Source organism: Camelus bactrianus, chromosome 19 (genome assembly GCF_048773025.1).
Source record: "Camelus bactrianus isolate YW-2024 breed Bactrian camel chromosome 19, ASM4877302v1, whole genome shotgun sequence".
Taxonomy (NCBI): Eukaryota; Metazoa; Chordata; class Mammalia; order Artiodactyla; family Camelidae; genus Camelus; species Camelus bactrianus.
The window spans coordinates 24,782,063-24,803,106 of record NC_133557.1 but is presented as its reverse complement, the minus strand read 5'-3'; the positions used below and the strand labels follow the sequence as shown (position 1 = coordinate 24,803,106).

The 21,044-nt window shown below is 45.3% G+C and overlaps 1 protein-coding gene across 2 annotated transcripts in view; it reads left to right on the top strand.

Annotated features, from left to right (window-relative positions):
* ZFP64 (ZFP64 zinc finger protein) overlaps window positions 1-21,044 on the top strand; it is a 66,591-nt gene that overhangs the window by 44,164 nt on the left and 1,383 nt on the right. Inside the window, exons 1-4 of one of the 2 annotated variants that reach the window (XM_074347457.1) lie at window positions 4,055-4,995; window positions 10,000-10,149; window positions 10,396-10,458; window positions 17,946-18,197. In XM_074347457.1, the coding sequence (XP_074203558.1) occupies window positions 4,890-4,995; window positions 10,000-10,149; window positions 10,396-10,458; window positions 17,946-18,197 (571 nt within the window). In that variant the 5' untranslated portion in view covers window positions 4,055-4,889. Of the gene's footprint in view, window positions 1-4,054; window positions 4,996-9,999; window positions 10,150-10,395; window positions 10,459-17,945; window positions 18,198-21,044 lie in introns of those variants that run through there. The other variant, XM_074347456.1, reaches the window with a different exon arrangement.

The following is a 21,044-nucleotide window of genomic DNA, read 5'->3' as shown; positions in this document are numbered from 1 at the left end:
GGAGCCAGCTAGTCACTGAATCTTCTTACTTTGCTTCAAACACACCAGAGCCGATCTCCCGAGAGCCTTTGCGGTTACTGTTTCCTGCCCCTGGAATGCTCCCTCCCTTCTTCCCAGGGCTGCCTGTTACATTCAGGTTTTAGCTCAAAGGTCACTTCCAGCCAGACTCAGGTACTGCCCCCAGTACCATTCTTCATCACACTGCTCCATTTCACCTTGATTGCCGCACCCATCGCTATCTGAAATGACCTGTGTGTTCGTTCATTCATTCATTCATTCATTCATTCCTTCTCTGACTGCCCTGCTGGATCTTGCTCTGCCTATTCCTCCAGCCCCAGCGCTTGGAACAGAGCAAGGCAATAGTCTGGGCTCAGATTATCATCAGATGAAAAAAAGAAGTGAATTATTGGCAGATGAAGAAATGAGTTTTGCTCCTGTCCAGCTTTACACCCCATTTGGGAATCATTTTTATCTGGATAAATATTTCTTCATTCATCCCTGTATCCACAGTGGAAAGTACTTAGTGATAATGACAGAAGTGAGGTGGCTTAGGAGAACACGACCCAGGCAGGGTGCTCACACACCCGCAGGAGGCCCAGGACAATCAGAGAGCCGATGAAATTGTTATCTATTTCTCTTAAGAAAGCAATTACTTGACCAGTATTAAATGAGTAATACTTTATTATATTACTATATTAACTTATTATAATACTCGTTTAATATAGAGAGAGAAACGGATATTTCTGGCATGGGAAATCTGCAGCTCAGAAGGGTTGGGTAAGGTCAGCCCAGGCTTGTTTGCTTCCAATTTATTTCCACATAAAACAATATCTGTGCCGAGTTCATTGGAGCCACCAATTCTAGACGAGTGTTAGCTACGATTACAGGTAACTGCAACTCTTACCCTGTTATTATTAGTGACTGTTAACATTCACAGAGCATTGCCTCTGTGGTAGACATTGCTCCGTGTACTTACATATACGAATTCATTCATCCTCCCAACCACCCTGGCTGTCTTAGCATCGCCATTTTATTGATGAGAAAACTGGGGCACAGGGTAGCTTTCTCCAGGTCACATGGAAACAGAGCCCGGATTCTCACCCAGGCCAGCCCCAGTCCGTGTGCTTAGTAATTATGTCCTACTGCCTCTGGAATCTTTGTAATGCTTTGTAAGGAGATGTAGAGTGGCCAGGAGAATCTTCCGTGTAACTCAGAGGAATACTTTATCTCTTGGCAAAATACTTATGTTATCAAAATTACAAATACTCTCCATTTTCCTTTTACGAAATGACAAGGGTTGAGAAGTTACTAACTTTCTCTGTGAAGGAAAGGGCCAACCTAACAACCATTAAAAATAAGTCAGGATAAAGGGGGAGGGTGTAGCTCAAGTGGTAGAACACATGATTAGCATGCACGAGGTCCTGGGTTCAATCCCCAGTACTGCCTCTAGAAATAAAATAAACCTAATTACCTTCTCCCCCCAAAAAGATAATATAATAATAAATAAAATTAAAAAAATAAATCAGGATAAAGGTGATATGTATATAAAGAAGGTGAAAGTAACTAGTTTCCAAGAGAAACAGCCTATGGAGTACTTTGAAATGTGTGTCTAGTTGATTCCCTTGTTAGGTGATTTTGCTGAAAATAATGAAAAATTGTCACCTATAAAAATCTCTATCCACGTGTTTAAACTTAAAACAGAATTTCCTCATCTGTTTAAACATCTTCCAAATAAAGAGCTTCAGTGGGTTTGAAATCCACTTGTTAAAAATACAGTGATGCACCCTCTTCAGTTTAATTTGCCAAAGCCCCAGGTTGAGTAGCAGGGAAGATGAACATTTCCAAGCTGGATTTCAAAGACAATGAACAGTGTGTATAAATGGTGGGTGGGGCTAAAAAGGGAGACTCCTGACTGACTACACAGATACTGTGCTTTCATTTAGATCTACATACCCTGTGAGGGTTTCTTCCTTCAATTTTTCAGTTACGACCCTTAAAATCAAGCCATTAAAACCAAACATGGTAATAAACTTAATTTAGGACCATAACTTCGAATGGCTGTATTGTAAAATATTAACATAATGCCTTCAAAAAAGGAATCAAGTTTTAATCAGCTGCTGTCATTATATTTGTGGAAAACATTGATCATTTTCATTTTTTTTTTTAAATAATACATGCAGGGAAAATGCAAATCTAGAGCATGGTGAGATATCATTGTATTGTCAGTTTGACTGGCAAGAGTTAAGACAGCTGATAATACCCAGTGTGGGAAAGGTCGTGGCTCCGTGGCACCTCTGACCTTGCTGGGGGAAGTGAAAATTGGTGCCTCCACTGTAGCATTATTTCTCCTCTTCTTTTCTTTTTTATTATTTCTTACATAGTCACATATAATCCAACCAGTGTATACATTCATTTAAGAAGCTAACACTTGCTACAGAGATCATAGATCATAGCTGCACTATGCACATAGCAAAGACTGGGAAACCACCCAAGTGCCCATCAACAGGAGGGTAGATGAATACACTGGTATTTTCACACCATGGAATATTACACATCAGTCAAGATATGTGAACCGTGACAATCTGGATGATCTTAGCAATATGATAAATGGGGTTGGGGGAGTAATTCCTGGAAGATTACATACCTTTTCAATGAAGTTCTTTAAAAATTAAAATTGTTGAGGAGAAAGGGTATATAGCTCAGTGGTAGAATGCATGCTTAGCATGCATGAGGTCCTGGGTTCACTCTCCAGTACCTTCATTTGAAAAAAATAAAACTGCGTATTTTTTTAGGAATACATGCAAGTGCACAAAAAAAAAAAACCCAACTTTGCTTATAAGAAGCAGCAAAGGAATGAAATATGAAGGGTTTAGGTTGATCACTATTAAATTGGGGAGAAATAAAGAAGGACATATGAGAAATGCAGGTTCTAGTTAAGGTCCTAGCTTGGGGCAGTGGGCTTCCTGGTACTATGTCGTAGCAAACCAAGGAACAAACAAGCAACCACATACAGGCGAGGGGTGGATCAGTGATGACAAAGAGGTCTTGCACCAAACATTGATTAATCCCATTGTGTACACCTAAGCTGAAGAAATTAGCTACAGAGGCGGCAAAAACAAACCCAGATACACACCTCAAGTAGTAAAAAGGGGTATCAGATGTCACCCAACCTCTTGGCTGGGTGCATTTCCTCTTTTAACTTCCCGAGAGGCAACTACTGTCCCCTGATGACCCAGTATCCTTCTGAGACATTCCAAAAGGACACAGGTAAACACAAGCACACATGTATGTGTTGAAATGGCTTTACGTATATGTGTAGCTACACCCCCCCAAAGAAAACTATAAAAATTGCTTTAAAAAAAATTCGCCTCGAAAAATTTAACCTCGAGTAACTTCATTACACAAACATCACTACCATCAATTCACAACTTGAAAATCAACGGGCAGTTTGAGGATAATAGCTCTGTTTTTGAGAAATATAAAAATGCTCATCTCGCAGGCAGTCCCCTAGGGTTTGTCAACGGGAACCTCACAGAAGGCGAATTACAGGACACTGCGAAACCCCAAAGGGCCCGAGCAAGCCACAGCGAAAAACTCACCCGAGGCGCTGTCAGAAATACGGATTCCCAGGCCCCACCCCACGGGGTCAGAGCTGAACCTGAGTTTTTTTTAACCAAGGCCCCCACGTGATTCTCAGGTTCGGGCAAGCTTGGGGCACAGCCTCGCCTTAAGTAACTCCCCAACTTGAAGAAAGTAAACACCTGGGGCATGTAGGTGGCTTTCTTGCTCCCTGTTGGTTGTCGTTTACCTGGTGCAAGGAGGGGTCCCCCTCGGGTCTCATCAAGAGCCCAGCCAGTCTGAGCACGAACGCCAATTAGCTCAACCCCCGGAGGACCACGCCTCAGTCACCTGCTGGGCGGGGCCCTAGCCCCTGTTGGCCGCGAGGCTTCATCTGTGTGGTCTCAGACCCCGGGCGCCAGGATCCCGGAGCCGCGGCGCGGGTTGGGGTGGAGGTGGGGGTGGGGGGTGGGGAGCGCGAGGGAGACGCTGCTTAGCAGTACGGATTCCTGGGCCCCGCCGCCTGAAGCCAGAACTTTCGGAATCTGCATTTTTAACCAGCTCTTCCAGGACCAGTGGTTCACCCTGCAGTTGGAGACACTCAACTCTCATTTAAATTTTAAATTCGAATATGCAGCCACGAGTGGAGGTCGTGCTTCTCAACCTTGGCTGCACATCAGAATAACCTGGAGAGCTTTTAAAAATATATATATCCCAGCGCCGAAGTTTCAGTCCAGACCAATTAAATCAGTATCTAAAAGCGCAGCCCGCGCAGCAGCCGCCGCGACGGCACCACCTGGGAGCTCGTTAGAAATACAGACGCTCAGGCCCCACCCCAGACCCACTGAGGCAGAATCTGCATTTTAACGAGATCCCCAGTGATTCGTGCGCACATTAAAGTTGGAGGAGAGCAGTGCTTCTAAAATTTTAATGGGCAAACGAATCACCTGGGGATCTCGTTAAAATGCAGACACGGTTTCTCAAACTTTAATGTGCATGCGAATCACCTGGGGAGCTTGTTAAAATGCAGATTCTGATTCAGCGGGTCTAGGGTGGAGCCCGAGAGTCTGCATTTCTAACCAGCTCCCAGGTGGTGCGGGCTGCCCGGGTGCGGACCACGCTTCCCCTGGAGTCCTGAGGCCTTGGCTCTGGTCCAATCGGCCGTCAGGGCGCCTGATAAATCGCCCTGCTCCGCTGAAGAGCCGAATTGCCGGGACATGCGCGCTCTGGCCGAGGCGGGGTGGTTGGGGGGTGTAATTTCCGAACTCCGGGAATTGGTTGCGTGAGGCTGGCCACTCGTAGGGACGCGCCGGAGCCCGGATCCTCACGCCATGTCGCGGCGCAAGCAGGCCAATCCCCAGCACTTCAGCTCCAAGGAGCCGCAGCCTGAACGCCAGGAGTTCGCCGAGGCTGCCCCGGAGGTGGTGGGGGAGCCGGGTGAGTAGCGCTGCGGACGCCCGACCCAGGGCTGGAGGCAGTTTCTCGGACGTTCCCCAGACCCGCGCCGGTGCGAGGTCCCCGCCATCGGGCGTGGAAGGGTGGGTGCAGCTTCCAACTCGAGTTCTGGGGCTCCGACCTGGCTACTTCCCGCCTTTGTAAATTACACACCCCGCTCCTTGTAAATTCACCCTCCTCGGGTAAATTACGTCGCTCCCTGCGTGGGTTCCTGCTGCCACTCCCCCTAAAAGCTATTCAATGAAGGTTCATTTCCCGAACGCGTTGGAAGGATGCTCTGAGACCTTCCGAGGCTGTCTTCGGGGTGCGCCGGCAGCCGGGTCCCCGACCTCCTTGGCTCTGGGCTGGGTCTGTGCGCCTGGAAGGTGGGCGTTCTGAGACCCGGGCCCCCGGCGTCTTTCCGCGGGATGGAGAGGGAATATCTGGAAAATGTCTGAGTTTCTGCCAGGACCCCGGGGCCGGGTGCTGGAGAGACACAGCAATGAACAAGGAGGAAAAAATCCCGGTCCTTGGAGCTTATGGCCCAGTGGGGACGAGCTAGATGGCACACGAGATAAAGCGGTGGAGCGTGAAGTGTGCTAGGGGTGAGCGCTGGGGTAAACATAAAGTTGGGAAGGGAGTTAGATGGGGAGGGGGGGACTGTCCAGGGACCGCCTCGAAGGAAGGCACCTTCGAGTAAAAATCTGCAGGTTGTAAGGGAGCGAGCCCTGGAGATGGCGGAGGGGAGAGCGTTCCAGGCAGAGGGAACAGCAAGTGCGGAGGCCTAGGGCGTCAGCCAGGCTGAAGCCTGGAGCGGGACTGACTGAGGTCTGAGAAGTGATGGGGGCCCGAGATCCAATAAGGTCTTTGAAGTGAAGAGGAGCCAGGGTGGGGTCGGGGAGTGAGCAGGGCAGTGCCGCGATGGGATTTCGCGGGCTCTCCCCGGCTGCCCCAAGGCTGGGGCGAGGGGGGGGTCCCTAGACTGCTCTAAGCCCCCGGAGCACTATTTCTTACCCCGTGGGCCTCAGAGCTCCGCTTCTGAAGAGCCTTCAGGTAGGAAGCTTCGAGAATTCGCTGAATTCCTCGGTCTACCCTCAGGCTCCTCTCCCCCTCCTCATGCGTTGGAATCTCAGGGGTGGGGGCGGAGTCGGGGAATCTGCATTTCTCAGGCGCTTCCCCTTCTGATGATCTTGCACTCAGATAAGACTGTGTAGGTTTCTGCTTGACAGCCTCTCTGCTCTCCACCTGCCCTCCCGGCCAGGTTAGCTGCTGCCTTTTGCTTAGCAAGAGGGTGGGGGGAGGCATCTAGTCTCTTCCGCCAGAAAGATCCTACCTCCAGCAGCGCAGCCTGTCTGGTGGGCTTTGATAACCACACGCTCCCAAGGAGGCAGTGGAGGAGCGAAGCTTACTTAACGCAGCCACTCCCACACTGACGGTTTGTGTTTAAAACTAAAGCTTGGCTACCATAACCAAAATGCCATAACTGCCTTTGTGCTCAAGGCCTAGGACGGGGACAGGTAGGTGGAGCGGGAGGGTCTTCCTGGGGTGGGGGCAGGGCGCTTGCTGATCCCCTGTAAAAGAATTGGGGAGTTACTGAGGATGTTGAATCCTCCCTGAATAAACCCAGGCTGTTCAAAATGAGTGCCATGGGCTACTTTTTATTCCGGCAAACAACACTTGGAGGGCACCTCCTGGACCCTTGCCCTTGTGTCTGGAAGGGCTGGGGAGGGTGTTTTGTATAGAGCAGCACTCGGGGTGCCGGCGCACCCCGACACCAGCCACCGCGGAGGAGAAGAAAGGCCTTCCAACTGATGTGCCCCCTCCAGTCGTGGTAGGTCTGTTAGAAGGCTGAGCGAGAGGCCCGCCTTTTTTTTTTTTTTTTTTTTTTTTTTAAGGTTGGGCCACTCTTAACTCACTCTTAACTGGCTTTGCAACTTCTGTAGCTTTTGGAAGAAATTTAATGGAGCGGGTCAGTTGATAGACAGTCACCACCAGTGGGAAAATAAGAGGGGCAGGAAAACAAGCTTGTGGAGGAACCATCTCAAGGCAGTTTCTCAAAGGGTTAAAATGGCCACTGTGCTAAACTGTCCAATGTGGCCCACCCCTTCCTTCAGACCAGAAGGGCCTCTGCCCTAGCTGTACCTTTCTCAGGAGACTGTGCTTCCGAACTTCCTTGCTTTCCCGGATGCTTAAAGGTGAAGGAAGTCGCCTCTGGAGGCCCCTCATGCCTCTGTGGATTCTGCATGGGTGACCCTTTATAGCCTTGGGCACAGGTTTCTGATAGCTTTAACCCATCAGTCTCCCATCTTCAAATGTGCGTTGCACAATGTGTTTCGCTGTCCCTGAGAATCTGGTGGCTCATCTGTGTGCACGTTGGTGAATAAAACCATTAACATTTATACAGTCCTGACTACTGCATAAGGTCCTCTTACTGTATGTGTAAGGTCTGTAAGTAGAAGAATTTAATCTTCACCTAAACCTGTGAGATAGGGGCTGTAATCTCCATTTTACAAACGTGGAAACTGAGGAACAGGGAAGTTGAGTAACTTATCTGGGGTCACACAGCTAATAAAAAGATAGAATTGGAATTTGAAACTTACCAACTAGCTTCCTGGTCAGTTTCCTAAACCTTTGTGCTTTACAACCTTTCACTGAGATTCCAGCTATTCAGTCTTATGTGGTTTCTGTGGGATTGAAAACTCTCAAAAGTTTAATGACTTTCTTTTTAACAAGTGAATTGCTAAACAATGCAAGATTTTGTGTCTTCCTCTGAGGGACATAAGCTGGACTGTAGGTCTGGCAAGCGTGAGTTCGAATGAGCTGAAAGCTTCTAGCCCTGCAGCCTTGAGCAGCATTTCCTCTGAGCCGGTTTCCCTTCTCACAAGGCAGAAATTCTCAAAAATGTGGTCCCCAGACCAAAAGCATCGGCTGGGAACTTGTTAGAAATGAAAAACTGTCAGCTCCACTCCAGACCTACTGAATCAGGAGCTGCAGAGGTGGACCCCGAGCTGCCATACCTTAACAAGCCCTCCAGGTGATTCTGATGCTCGTGTGTTTGAGAAGCACTGGCTTGGGGTTGTGGTGTACTCCTCCCGTTTTAATGTGCATGGGAATCACCTGGGGATCTCGTTAAAGTGCAGATTGGTTCTGGAGGTCTGGGACCTGAGGTTCTGCATTTCTAACTAACTCTCAGGTTATGCTGATGTCAGCGCTCTGGGGACCACCCTTTGCATAGCCAAGGCTTAGAGGGTGGTATGAGGATATCACTTGGGAGTGCTTTAGAAATGCAGGTTCCTGGGGTCTGCCCTTAACCACCCTCATCCCCAGTTGAGGCTTCTGAAAGTACATTTAACCAACAATTCAAGTGATTCTGATATAGCTGTCAGGGCTGTCCTATGCATCACTGGATGTTTAGCAACATCCCCGGCCTCTACCCTCTAGATGCCCCCATCATAAACATGTGTGCACATGATCATGATAATTAGGTGTCCTCAGGCATTGCAAGATGACCCCCAGTTGAGAGCCACAGGACTAGGTCACTTGTTCAGACCCTGTTAAGGGGCTTCAGGCATCACAGCCACTTGGATGAGAAAGCTGTGGTCCTTTAACTGAAGCCCTGTGATGGCATTTACTTGACAGAGGCCAGGCACTGTACCGAGAATTTACACTGTACATCTCTTAACTCTGAGGCAGTTAGTGATCCCTTTTTACAGACAAGTAAACTGAGGCTCAGAAAGGTTAAGTTGCCAGTAATTAACAGCTAGCATATAGCTAAGCAAACCCTGTGCCTAAGAGCCCTCACCAGTGTGTTGTACACCTTCTCATGGTAAGAAGGTTTATCTGGACAAACCTCTCAAGGAAAAGAGAATCCACCTCTATATCTGGAGCCGAGAGTCCCTGACCTTGGCCTACAATTCATAAGCTGGTCAATATAGTTTTCTTTTAAGGCGTAAGGCATTGACAGCACCTCTCTTTACCCTGGCCTTAAATCTGTTTGGAGAGAAATCATTTTACAATCTTTTAGGAGTATTTTGTCTTTGTTATAGAAACTTTTAAAACTACATATTAGATTGAACCATGTGAGTTACCTGACCATTCTGGCCCCAAAAAAGGCAGTTTCACATGATTCATCCTTACTAACGGTAGAGAATGAGACAATGGACTTCACGTGCCAGGTGCTCAGCTTCAGCTAAGTACAGGTGGCCAGTCTTCTGTACAGCCATTCCGCTGGATTATTTTGAAGCCCATCAGACACATAGAACTTATAAATGCCCAGCCCTAAATGACAAGAATGCTGTTAAAAACTTTAATTTCATCTTCACGTCTTAAAAGCCCTTATCAAACTTTCAGTGAGTGTTCGTGTGTCCCACAGTCTTAAATGGCTTTTCCAATAGGTTTAAATCAGGATCCAAAAAACGTCTTCGTGTTGCAGACATGTCCTTTAGTCTGATTTTTCCCTCCATCTGTCAAGCTGAAACAATGGCATTTTGTTCTGCAGAGCAGTGGTTCTTGACATGTGGCCTCTGACCTGTCACTGAGTTGAGACAAAATGAGTTCAGAAATGGAGAATAAGCACTTAAAAATAGCTCGGCATCCAGCTCTCTGTCGTCTCTAAATAACGTTTGGGCTTTTATTGTCTTATTTCACTTTTCTCGTAATTAGTGTATATTTTATACAAATATTGGCCAGTGATGGATCGGAAATTATTGAAGGAACTAAGCCTTCCCTACGTTTTTTGAGAAGCGCTGTTGCCGAGTTTTGCTGCCTGGATCTTTGCCGTTTGTGTACCTGTCACGTTAGCATGTTCCTTTGTCCCCTGCACTTCCCTGGAAATTGGTATTTAGAAGAAGAAGACTTCAAGACCAGAGTGCACATGGCTTTTAATTTTAAATGGTTTTGGAGGGGGTGGGTAGGTAGGTGAAATGAGCCCAAACCTGCTGTATTATAAGACGTACCATGGTGCTTGTATTTGAGAAATGAAGTAACACTTTGTGTCTCAAATTTCAGCTGCAGAACTAGATAACGAGGTTCCAAAGCCACCTTGTCCCTCCACCGACAGCAGTGACACCCAGAAAGCCCCTGTAACTGCTCTTCCTTCAGAGTCAAAGGAACAAACGGCCACCCTTGGGGAGAGGACGTTCAACTGTTGCTATCCAGGTAAAGAAGAACCTCGAACGTGCTGAGCCCCATCTGGGCACCCGGCACGGCCGCGCGAGCTCAGTTCGCTGCATCCATTCGCTCACTGACTCCTGGCGTTGTCCCAGCCACAGTCACTGCACAGGAGCCCTCTCCGGGGTGCTGCGTTTCCTGGGCATCAGAGCTCAGTGTGTGACTCCAGAATTTCAGATTCACGGTAGCTTCCTTTTTGAGGTTATGTAAAGAGAACCTGTTTCTCTCTTCTAGGTTGCCATTTCAAAACTGTTCACGGCATGAAAGATTTAGACCGCCATCTACGAATCCACACGGGTAGGTACCCATTCATTTGTTCAAAACTGTAATGTTTAAAAAACCCAACACCCTCAGGAAATAGGTATGAGTGAAGTGCTGGACAGAGAGCGGTGAGCAGGACAGAAACGGTCTCTCTGCCTCGTGAAACTTAGTCTGGTCGGGTGGGCTGTGACCTAAAAAGTCACAGAGGCGAAAATGGTAACTGAGAGGCCAGGGGGAAAGTGCTGGGACTGTGGGAAGGGTATTTGGTCCAGGCGGGTCATGAGAGGCTGTTCGGAAGATGCTCTTAAAGTGTGGAAGATGGCTGAGTCACCTGACAAGGGGCAGGAAGGGTTCAAGGCAGAGGGAACAGCAGGGCAAAGGCTTGAAGGAGCAGAACGGGTGTGAGATGAAGTTGGGGAGGTTGGCAGAGGTGGGGGGGCTGCCACACACAGGCCTGGTGTAGTAATCTTAATACCATAAGACCAATAAGGCTGCTCCTTAAAGGTGCCTTTCTTCAGAGCAACCGGCTACTGAGAAGACAAAGAAATAAGATGTGCTGGAGCAAAGGGATGCATGATCTAGAACCAGGGTCTGCACACTGCGGCCCAGGGGCCAAATCCAGCCTATTACAAATATATGACAGTAATCCCATTATATATTAACAATTATTATGAAAAGTAAGTGTTTTCTGGCCCTACAGTGGCATTATGGAGTAATTGCTGGAGGCTGCATGGTGCACAGAGCCTAAGATTTACTGTCCGGCTTTTTTATAAAAACTTTGCCAACCTTTTGTCATTAGTGTGGACCTAGATGGGTTAGGGTACTGATCTCTTTGCTCTTACAGAAACCCAACTAAGTGACTTAAACACAATCCAGTGTCCTAAGTCCGATTTAAGAAGCGAAGAGTCCACAGCTGGTAGGGGAGCTGTCCCCTTCACATACGGCCTCATCCCCTGGTCCAGGGCAGCTGCGCTGCACTCCAGGTCTCCGCGGGTGGAAAACCAGCAGGAGGAGGGGCTCACGGCGTCCCTCCCTCGGGCCGTGCCCCAGAAGCAGCATCCCCTGTGACTGGGGGATTTGTGCAGAGCTTAGTTGTGGCCACATCAAGCATCGGGGGGGCTGGAAGGTGGTTTTTAAGAAGGGCAGCCTCATGCCCAGCTAAAACCCTGGGGCCTCATTAAGAGGACTGCTTCTGCACAGTTAGTTGTCTCTGCTGGAAATGGGCATTGTGCTCTGGAAATAGAGAACGAAGGGTCAGCTTTGGCTGGGACTATGAAATGCTTCTTAGCAAAGGGAATGTTGAAAGACAAGGCTGCCAGGATGACGTTGGAAAGAGCGTGCAGACTGCGGGAACCATTTGAACAAAGATGAGACCCCCACCAACGTGGCACTTTTAGGCAACTTCGAAGTGGGTGACTGCCCTGGTGATAACTTGAGTGGTCTTTCTCAGTTGGGGCGGTGCTACTGCCATCTAGTGGGTGGGGCCCAAAGGTGCTGCCAACATCCCTCAATGCTCAGGACAGGTCCCACAAAGAACTGTCGGCCCCTGATGTCAGCAGTGCCGGGTGGACCTCGCGAGGCAGGGGCTGGATTAATAATGTTTTATTGAGGATAATACAGAGCATGATGGGGACACAGAAAGCATAAAGCAAGGCTCTGTCCTTGGTGGGGTTCACTGAGTCAGGAACGTGATGTAGGCAGACCCGTTGCCCCTCTGGCCAAGGAACACTTAGGCTACTTCTCTGGTTCCAGGTTCCAAGGCAACTGCTCTCTCTAGTTCTTTGAATCTCTTGAATGGTAGAAAGTAGGAGTGGGTCCTGGGAGCCTCACAGCATCTCCCCCTCTGGGCATGACCCAGAAGTAGGATCCCTTGTGACAAGAAGGAATAATGAGTAAAAGTGACTAATGGTTGCATAAAACCAAAGGACTTCCGTCCCGTGACGTCCAAGTTAAGTACGTGGCCAGCCTCATGGTTTCAGGGACTCAGGTTCGCACTTTGTTGGTTTGACATCCCAAGGGTGTAGCTCTCATTGGCATGGTCTGAGATGGCTTCCTCTTTAACGGCACAGCCTAGATGTTATCTCACTTGAGTTAGGCGATGCCCATTGGGCCAGAACTTAGTCATATGGCCAGTGTTCAATGTGGAAAAGAAGGCCAGGAGCTTGAAGTCTTGAATCTGTGGCAAGTGCCCAACTATGAAGAGGAGAGATGAGAAACATAATTAGAAAAAGAACTGATAGATAGGCCTGGTGGTATCTCGGGGCCCGCTGTAAGTGAGAGACAGGGATGGCGGTATGTGTAAGTGATCACTGAAGGCTTAAGCTTCACCTCTGCCAAATGAGTACAGTAGTTCTCAAACCAGTTTTGAGATCCTTTACACTTCAAAACTGAAGATCCCCAGAGTTTTTTTATCTACAGTTAATTGCACTCGAAGTTAAAAACCAAACCTTTAAAATTTAATTGATTTTAAAACATTTATTGATTTTAAAATAGCACTAAGCCCATTCTGTATAAACACATCTAAGGAAAGTAACTATTTTCCAAAACAAAATGTGACCAGTAACACTGTGTGCACATTTGCAAACTTACCTCTTTTAATAGTTGGCTGGATTCTCATGCCTCTGTCCCCGTATTCAGTCCACTGCCCTGTGTTGCTTTGGTTGAAGTATTGGAGGAAAATCTGGCCTCTCACATAATGTAATGGAGGAGTATTTTGATAGCCTTTTCAGATAATTGTATTTCTTTAATACTATACCAAAACACAGCAAATGATAGTTTCTTAAAGACTAGTTGCTGTATAGAATTTGCAGTCAAGTCATATCCGTGAGTTTTTCAAACTGTTAAATTAAAATCCCTTGGTCTGTTTTCTACTCTGATTGGCTCTTACCCAGCCTTGGTTGGAGGAGGAGTGGGTGAAGTCTGCATGGTGCCGGGACAAGTAACAGTCCAGCAGTCCCTCACCTTACATCCAAATATATTAAGTTAAATGTTAAAGTCCATTCCTTATTAGGAAATACCGGATGACAAACGTACAGTATAAGTAGACAGGTGAAAACAATTAACAAAGACCCGAAAGAAGACATTAAATATGACTAAAGTGTTAGCTTAGAAAACACCGCTGAAGTTGAGACAAGTGTCCCACAAGAAAAATTTGCAGCATGGGGCAGAGTTAATCTTCAGAACACACAAGGATGCCTACAAATCAAATGACCCCCAGTGGAAAAGGGTTTGAACAAGCACTCAGTCAGTTAAGAAATAAAAGTGCCGATATTCCAATGAAAAGCCCACAAGCCAATAAAGTGCACAGAAACACAAATACTGTATCTTCCTCATCTGGTTAGCTAAAAAGTACTAAATTAAGATAGTGAATCGAAGAGCGTCGTCTATCACTGGGCACTTACTTTAATCACCAGCACACCCTCTTCCCCACCTGCCAAGCTGGAGAACGTGGTTATCTCGAGGGAGAAGACTGGGGTTAAGGATGTGTGAGTGAGGGGCACACAGGAACTGGACAGAGTGCTGACAGGAGCACAGTGTTTTCAAGTGAATTTCGTGTGTTCTCCCCGGCCCCTTCTGTCTTACTCCGAGAGTTCAAGTCTGTTCTTCTGGATCACGCAGATGGACTATTGTATCCCTGTTTGTTCTGGATCTGGAGTGCCCTGGTCTTGGTGCTTCTGGTCGGAGTTGACGAACAGCAGTGAAAGTAACCATCTGTATATCTTATTCCTTACTCTAATGGAATACTTAGATTTTTTTTTTTTTTACCACCATTTATGGTTCAAGTCCTTACGATTCATAGGGATCATTTATCATGTGAAAGACTTTTTTTTTCTTCAAGGCTTCTGAGGTTGATTTTGAGGTGTGTTTTGTTTGAGGTTTTTAATCAAGAATGATGGTTGAATTTCAAATGTTTTGCGATTAAGATGGTTCTTTGGCATTTAGTCTCATAAAGAAAATTGACTTACAATTGTGTGTGTTTTTATCCCACTTTTTTTTTCCACTAGGGTTAACCTATCATGAAGTGAGTTGAGGCTTTTTTTTTCCTTCCCCTATGCTATTAAACAACTAATTGAAGGTGGAAACACTTTTCCTGGGAAATTTGGTAGAACATGCCCACAATCCTCTGCTTACAACTTTTTTCAGAGGATGGAGGAGGTGTAGGTTAGGCTGCGATTAGTGTCAGTCTGAGTGGTCACTGAAGGCTGCTTGTCCCTGTCCGGCAGAGTCTGGCTCAGCTCTGCTCCCCGTGGTCTTCTCCCCAGGACCCAGCGGGTGGCGCCGTCTTTGTCTGGAACACATCAGATAAAGGCGTTCTTGACATTTTTTCTGCTGTGGAGTCCTGGTGATTTTGTGAAGCTGATGGCCCTTTCCCAGAACAATGTTTTTAAATATAATAAACTCACATTAAACCATACTTACGTACAATTGCTATCAAAGTGTTCAATGTGTGGCGTTTTAATACACTAAACCTTGCTTACCTGAAATCTGGTGAAGACCAGACATGTCAGCACCACTGGGAGCTTGTTGGAAATAGAGAATCTCAGTCCCCTACCCAGACCCACTGAATCAAAAACTGCATTTTACTATTTTGGGGAGTTCGGCTTGAGAAATGGGGAGATGTTGGTCGAAGGGAACAAACTTCCGGTTATGAGAGTTCTAGGGAAGTAATGTACAGCATGGTGACTGTCGTTAACAGTGCTGTATTGTGTACTTGAGAGTTGCTTAGAGTAGATCTTAAGTGTTCTTACTGCACTATGGAAATTATCTGAGGTGATGGAGGTGTTAACAGACCTGACTTTGGTAATCGTTTCTGAAGACGAACATGTATTAAACCATCACATCGTATACTTTAAACTTACACAATATCATATGTCAATTATATCTCAAAGCTGGGGGAAAAGAATCTGCATTTTAATGAGCCATCTCGCCCCCAGATGCATTTAATGTTAGGATCTAGTGGCTGGTCTACTAACTACCTTAATTGTGAAGAGTGATGAGCTTGAATGATACTTTGAGAACTACAGCAAGTAAAATGCGGTCTGAACACGGTTCCTGTCGATTGGTGAGGGTCTTGGGTTCCGTTAGTGTGGTTTGTCGACTGCATTTACAGATGCAGGGAATACTCAATTTCAGTTAGAGGTATTGGAGGTAAAAATGTAATCCATTCCCATACAAGATCTTGGATCCCCTAAATTTTATCCACGAGGCTCAAGTTAAGAACTCTTGATCTTCACAGGGAATATAGCCAATATTTTATAAGTGGAATATATAACCTTTAAAAATTGTGAATCACTATGTTGTACACCTGAAACTTACATAATACTGTAAATCAACAATACCTCAATTAAAAAAACTATTTAAAAAAAAAAAACCTCATCTGCAATGTTACAGGTCCTCTTGAGCAAGAGAAGCAAGTGTAGCCAACCAGAAACTGGCTCTCAAAAGCATTTGCCTAACAGGGACTTGTCAGTCGTGCTCATATCCCACTGGGCAGAGCCAGTCACACGTCCAGGCCTGCAGCTGGGACCATGCAGTGTGATGCTCCTGGGAAGAACAGCAGATATTTGAACAATAAACAGTTCACCTCAGGACACACCATGACTGATAGCAGTTTTTCGAAGTTATCGTTCTGTTTTCTCTTTCTTGATTCAGACTTTGTAATTCGATGTCTTCTTAGACCATCACCATTTTATTGAGTCTTCTAAATTGTGGTAAAGGTCTACTTAGACAAAGTCAATCACGGCTGCTCTCTGTTGTCCCGTCTCTTTTCCAGTTGTCTCTTAAAATGGTTCTTAGCCAGGTGCAAGTTTGCCTCCTTTTCCCCCAGGACCTTGGGTAATATCGGAAGTTATTTTTGACTCTTAGAACTGGGGAAGGCGGTGCTGCTGGCATCTTGCAGGAAGGAGTCAGGGATGCTGCTAAACATCCTACAGTACCTGGCCCCAGTGGTCCTAGTGCCGAGACTGAAAACCCTGACCTGTTAGTATCTTCTCTTTGAGCAAACCTCCCTCTTAACGATGATCTTTTTTAATTGATCAAGTGTTGTGTATTTTCATTTCTTCTAGTTTCACGAGTTGCATATGGTTTACTTGCTTTCAGCCATTTGTGTAAAATGGACTGAAGATCACAAACATTCTTCTCAAAAGTAATTAGGCTATAGGCTTTGATACCTAGAGCTCTCACTGCATCTCCTGGGAGTTTGTAATCTGATTTTTTTGAACAAAATTGTTTTAAAATATATCTGACAATTTTCAGGCTCACTCTTTTGGAAAAACTTTTAGTGAAACCAGGTTCGATTCATAAGTCAGATTCACATCTACTTGGTGAGCTGCCTCTTCAATATGAAATTTTTAGTGGCTTTCACCATGATTTGTTTTGCCTAATATTGCTATTTCTGATTTCTTTTAGCATTTTCCTCAAATATTTTCCTGTTTTCTACTCTGTCATTTTTATTTAGGTATCTTAAGAGCAATAAGCTGACTTTTTTTTTAAATATAATTGACACGTCTAATAGGGAGATTTAATCCATTTATGTTTGTTGTACTTAATGACATTAGTTTGATTTTTACCTTATTTTGTGTTCTGTTGTATTCTCTTTTTTGATGATTGATTCTCCCTTGTGGTTTGGAGGCAAAACTTTCCATTTTATTACTTATACCCCACATCTTGTCCACTTCCCATTTTTTTCTGTTGTTCTGATGTACACAGTTCAAATGTGATACATTTTGTCCTTTGCCAGATAGCTTTATTTTCTCTTGCCACTGAGTGCTCATTCAAGTATAGGATTCTCTTTAAATAATTTCTGCAGAACTTTGCAGATATTGTCTCCTTGCTATTATCCACTTTTGTCTAAGGAGTTGTGCTGATCAGGGCTTTTTTTTTTTTTTTTCCTGAAAGCTTTAAGATCTCAGCACTCTTAGGCTTCTGAAATTATACCACCCTGCCTCTAGATAAGCCATCTTAAGACCCACGTCTGTCTTTAGTATTCAGAAATAATTATTTTCTCCAACTTCAGGTTCTTGAGTTGGGCATGTCTTTCTAGTTCTGACTTTCCCCAAGCATTTGGTTATTGGGTAGATTAATTTTATCTGGATGTGATCAGTCTGGAGTGGTTATTGGGGAAGGATGGAACAGAGTTTGGTGGAAATATTCTGGTGATCATTCTCAATGCGGTTCATCAACTAGTGAGTCAGAAGACCCCTATGCCTGCCATCTCTGATCTTGAATACTTCTGTAACCATTCTCATTTTCCCAAATGAGGTTAGGCCTGTGAGTTTCTCCTTCAGTCTAGTTTTTGTCTCTGTTTCTTAAGATTCTTCAAAAGTTCTGAGCCATCAATGAATAGCACACCTTTTTGTTTCCCAGTGTACTAATCTAGACCTCATAGTGTCCTGCTGTCTCTGGGCATTTGGACAGAAAGAAGGAGACCCACCCATGTGTTCAGACTACCACCTTGGTCAAATCTCTTTGTCATCATCTTGATAGAGAAAACCCTTAACACCTTGAATCTTATGTGTTTGAAGGGGACAAACCACACAAGTGTGAGTTCTGTGATAAGTGCTTCAGTCGGAAGGACAACCTGACCATGCACATGCGGTGCCACACCAGTGTGAAGCCCCACAAGTGTCACCTGTGTGACTATGCTGCCGTGGACAGCAGCAGCCTCAAGAAGCACCTGCGGATACACTCGGATGAGCGGCCGTACAAATGCCAGCTCTGCCCCTACGCCAGCCGCAACTCCAGCCAGCTCACCGTCCACCTCCGATCCCACACAGGTAAGTCCCACACCTCGAGACCTCTGTGCCTGACTCGTTCCCTGATGTCTCAACCTTCATTTAGTTAAAACACAACTTAAATGACTTCATGGTGTCAGTAAAGAAATTTGGAACTTCTCTGGTGATTGTGAAGATTGTGGTTTCTTTCCCTGGGACAACAGCTTTTAGTAAAACACGAAAGTCTGACAGCTGGGTTTGCTAACATGACTGCGCAGAATACAGCTGGGGATGATTACCCAATTCAGCAGTCAAGAAGCAAAGGATGAATCTCAATAAAAGCCTGATGTATAAACTAGGTGTTTCTGTCATTTAACTTAAACTCTAATTGCATGGCTTAATTCAGAAACATGTAGCAAAATCAGCTGAACATAAATGCAGAGCACAAACTTCTAGTTCTAGAGATTAGACTTTGCAAAAAAGCTTTTCCTTTTCTTCTTTGTGAGACCCTGTTGCAATAGTAAGATAGAACAAGCCAACCCATCATGGCACAGAAAAATGGGTACTACAGGGTTCATAAGGAGGTTCATAAAATGAGAATTTTCAATGAATTCATGAAAAATGGCAAACAGACAGGAATACACTGACACCTAAAAGTGAATAAAGAAAACTATGTCCCAGGAGACAAATGGGAGGCAGCGGTAGAGTTGGGAGTCAGTCTTCCCAGCCAATGTCTGGCCGCCTTGAGAGTTCTGGACTTGGAGCTGGCATGGAGGCTGCAAAGGTCAGAGTTCAGAGGAGAAGCTGAAACCTAGTGGCAAAATGACCCAAACTGTCTATCAACAGGTTGCACTTATGTCTAATCCTTAAACCGATCTACTCCTCCTAAAGGCAACGTGCCAGCTGTGGATGATGTGTTACTTGCAGCAAATAAGTGGTGTAAAAAGTGCCAGATCTAACAAGTAACAAATGCTGGAGATAACAGAGTACCTGGGTGCTTACAAGAATTTATCCTTTCTAATTGTTATCTCCCCACCGGCAGAAATGTTGTATCCAAGAAGAGTTCTGTGAAAAAAAGGTAGTGAGAGCAAAGAGGTAGGGTTACTGGCTTTAAAGATAAAGAAACTTCCAAGGGACAAGGGGGAAAAAAGTTGGAAAACTAACAAGATAGAAGTCTAGTTTCTGACTAGGTCTAGGAAGAAAAAATAGAAGTGAGGAAATGAGAAAAGTTTTGCAATTCTTAGAGACTTGAGAGATGAGAGGGCTCACAACATGCTGCACAGGACAAAGGGAATGAACGGCTGGAGAGATCCATTACCTAGAAAAACTTCTCAGTAATATTGGCTACTAGGAAATAGTGGAACCGTACCCTCAAAGTTGAGAAATGATCTGGAACATAGACCTCTGTACCCAGCCAAACTATCTCAAGTACGAAAGTAGACTAGACAAAGGTGTGCAAGAACTCGGTGTTACTCCCAGCCACCTGGCTGATGGAAGTTACAGAAGATCAGCTCTAGCCAAATAAAAAACAAAATTTGGCATGAGATATTCAATGATGTGAATATCTGAATATAGCTGAATATAATCAAAGTAAAGGGAAGTAACAGAATAATACATACATAGAATGTTAAGAGGAAATTCCATAAATCAAACTCAAAATCCATAAGAAATTTCATGTAAAATGTTACATCATTAAATGACACGATGGCTTTTGACATTATGGTGAGATTCTCTTTGTCCTAAATGCACAAGAAGCAAGACAGAACGTGACCCCAAGTGAGCATGCGAGAAATGAGAATCAAGGGAAGGGGCGAGATAGGGATCTGGGATTAAGAGAAACAAACTACTGTGTATAAGAGAAGTAACAAGGATGTACTGCACAAGACTGGGAAATATAACCATTACTTCATAATTACTTTAAAGGGCTTATAATTTCTACAAATATTGAATCACTGTTGCATACTATAAGTCGACTATACTTCCATTTTTTAAAAAAATCAATCTGACCTTGATACTAGCAACAGTCAACTGGCCCCGATGTGACAGTGACCCTGTAAGGAAGAGGATGTGATCCCAGGGCAGCATTTGGCTCTGGTGGATATTCACATACCCAGCCATAATGTCAGTTACCTGGGGTTTGATCCTAAAGTTTAAAAACAACTGGTTAAACATGAGAATTCACAAGTCAGTGCAGTAAAGCTATCTCTGACAAGCAGGGGAGGTAGTGTGACCAAGACGAAGGAGTCCTCAAACCTCTCAAGCTGATGGGCTCAACGTGGAGCTTATTACTCCACTTAGAAAGTAATGCTAGAAGAATGAAGGTCACAACCTACAGAAAGGAGGAGAAGGCTGGGGGAAAGGATGGGCGTGTAGGGTAAGTAAGAATCTCACCTCTGCTCATGGACAGCTGACAACGATGTTTAAAGGAACAGCCTCCAAAGGAGCTAAACCCTTCACGGTGCCTCCAGGGAGTGCAGAGGCTGTGGCGTTTCATTATTTGTCTTTGCTGCCATATTCATGGGTTAATTTTATAAATAAAAGTCTGTCGTTGTAAAACTATGAAACTTAAATAGTACAAGCCAGTTCACCGAGGTATTAATACAGCTTAAACACTAAAGTGTGTCGATAAGTCTTAGCTTGGTTTGGAAGAGTTGTATGTAATGTAAGTCACACCTCTTCCTTCCACGTCCAGTTTTGGGATGCCGAGTGAAGTGAGTTTAGATTCGAAACCAAAGTGTCCTCATGAAGAGTGTGGACTTAGATACCATGATACCTGGGTTCAAATCTCTCCTCTTTGGCCATGGTCAAACAACTGGACCTCTCTGAGCCTCAGTTCCCCATCTATGAAATGGACGTAATAGTTCCCCTCATAGGATCATGACGATTAAGGGATCAATGTACACGGTAAGT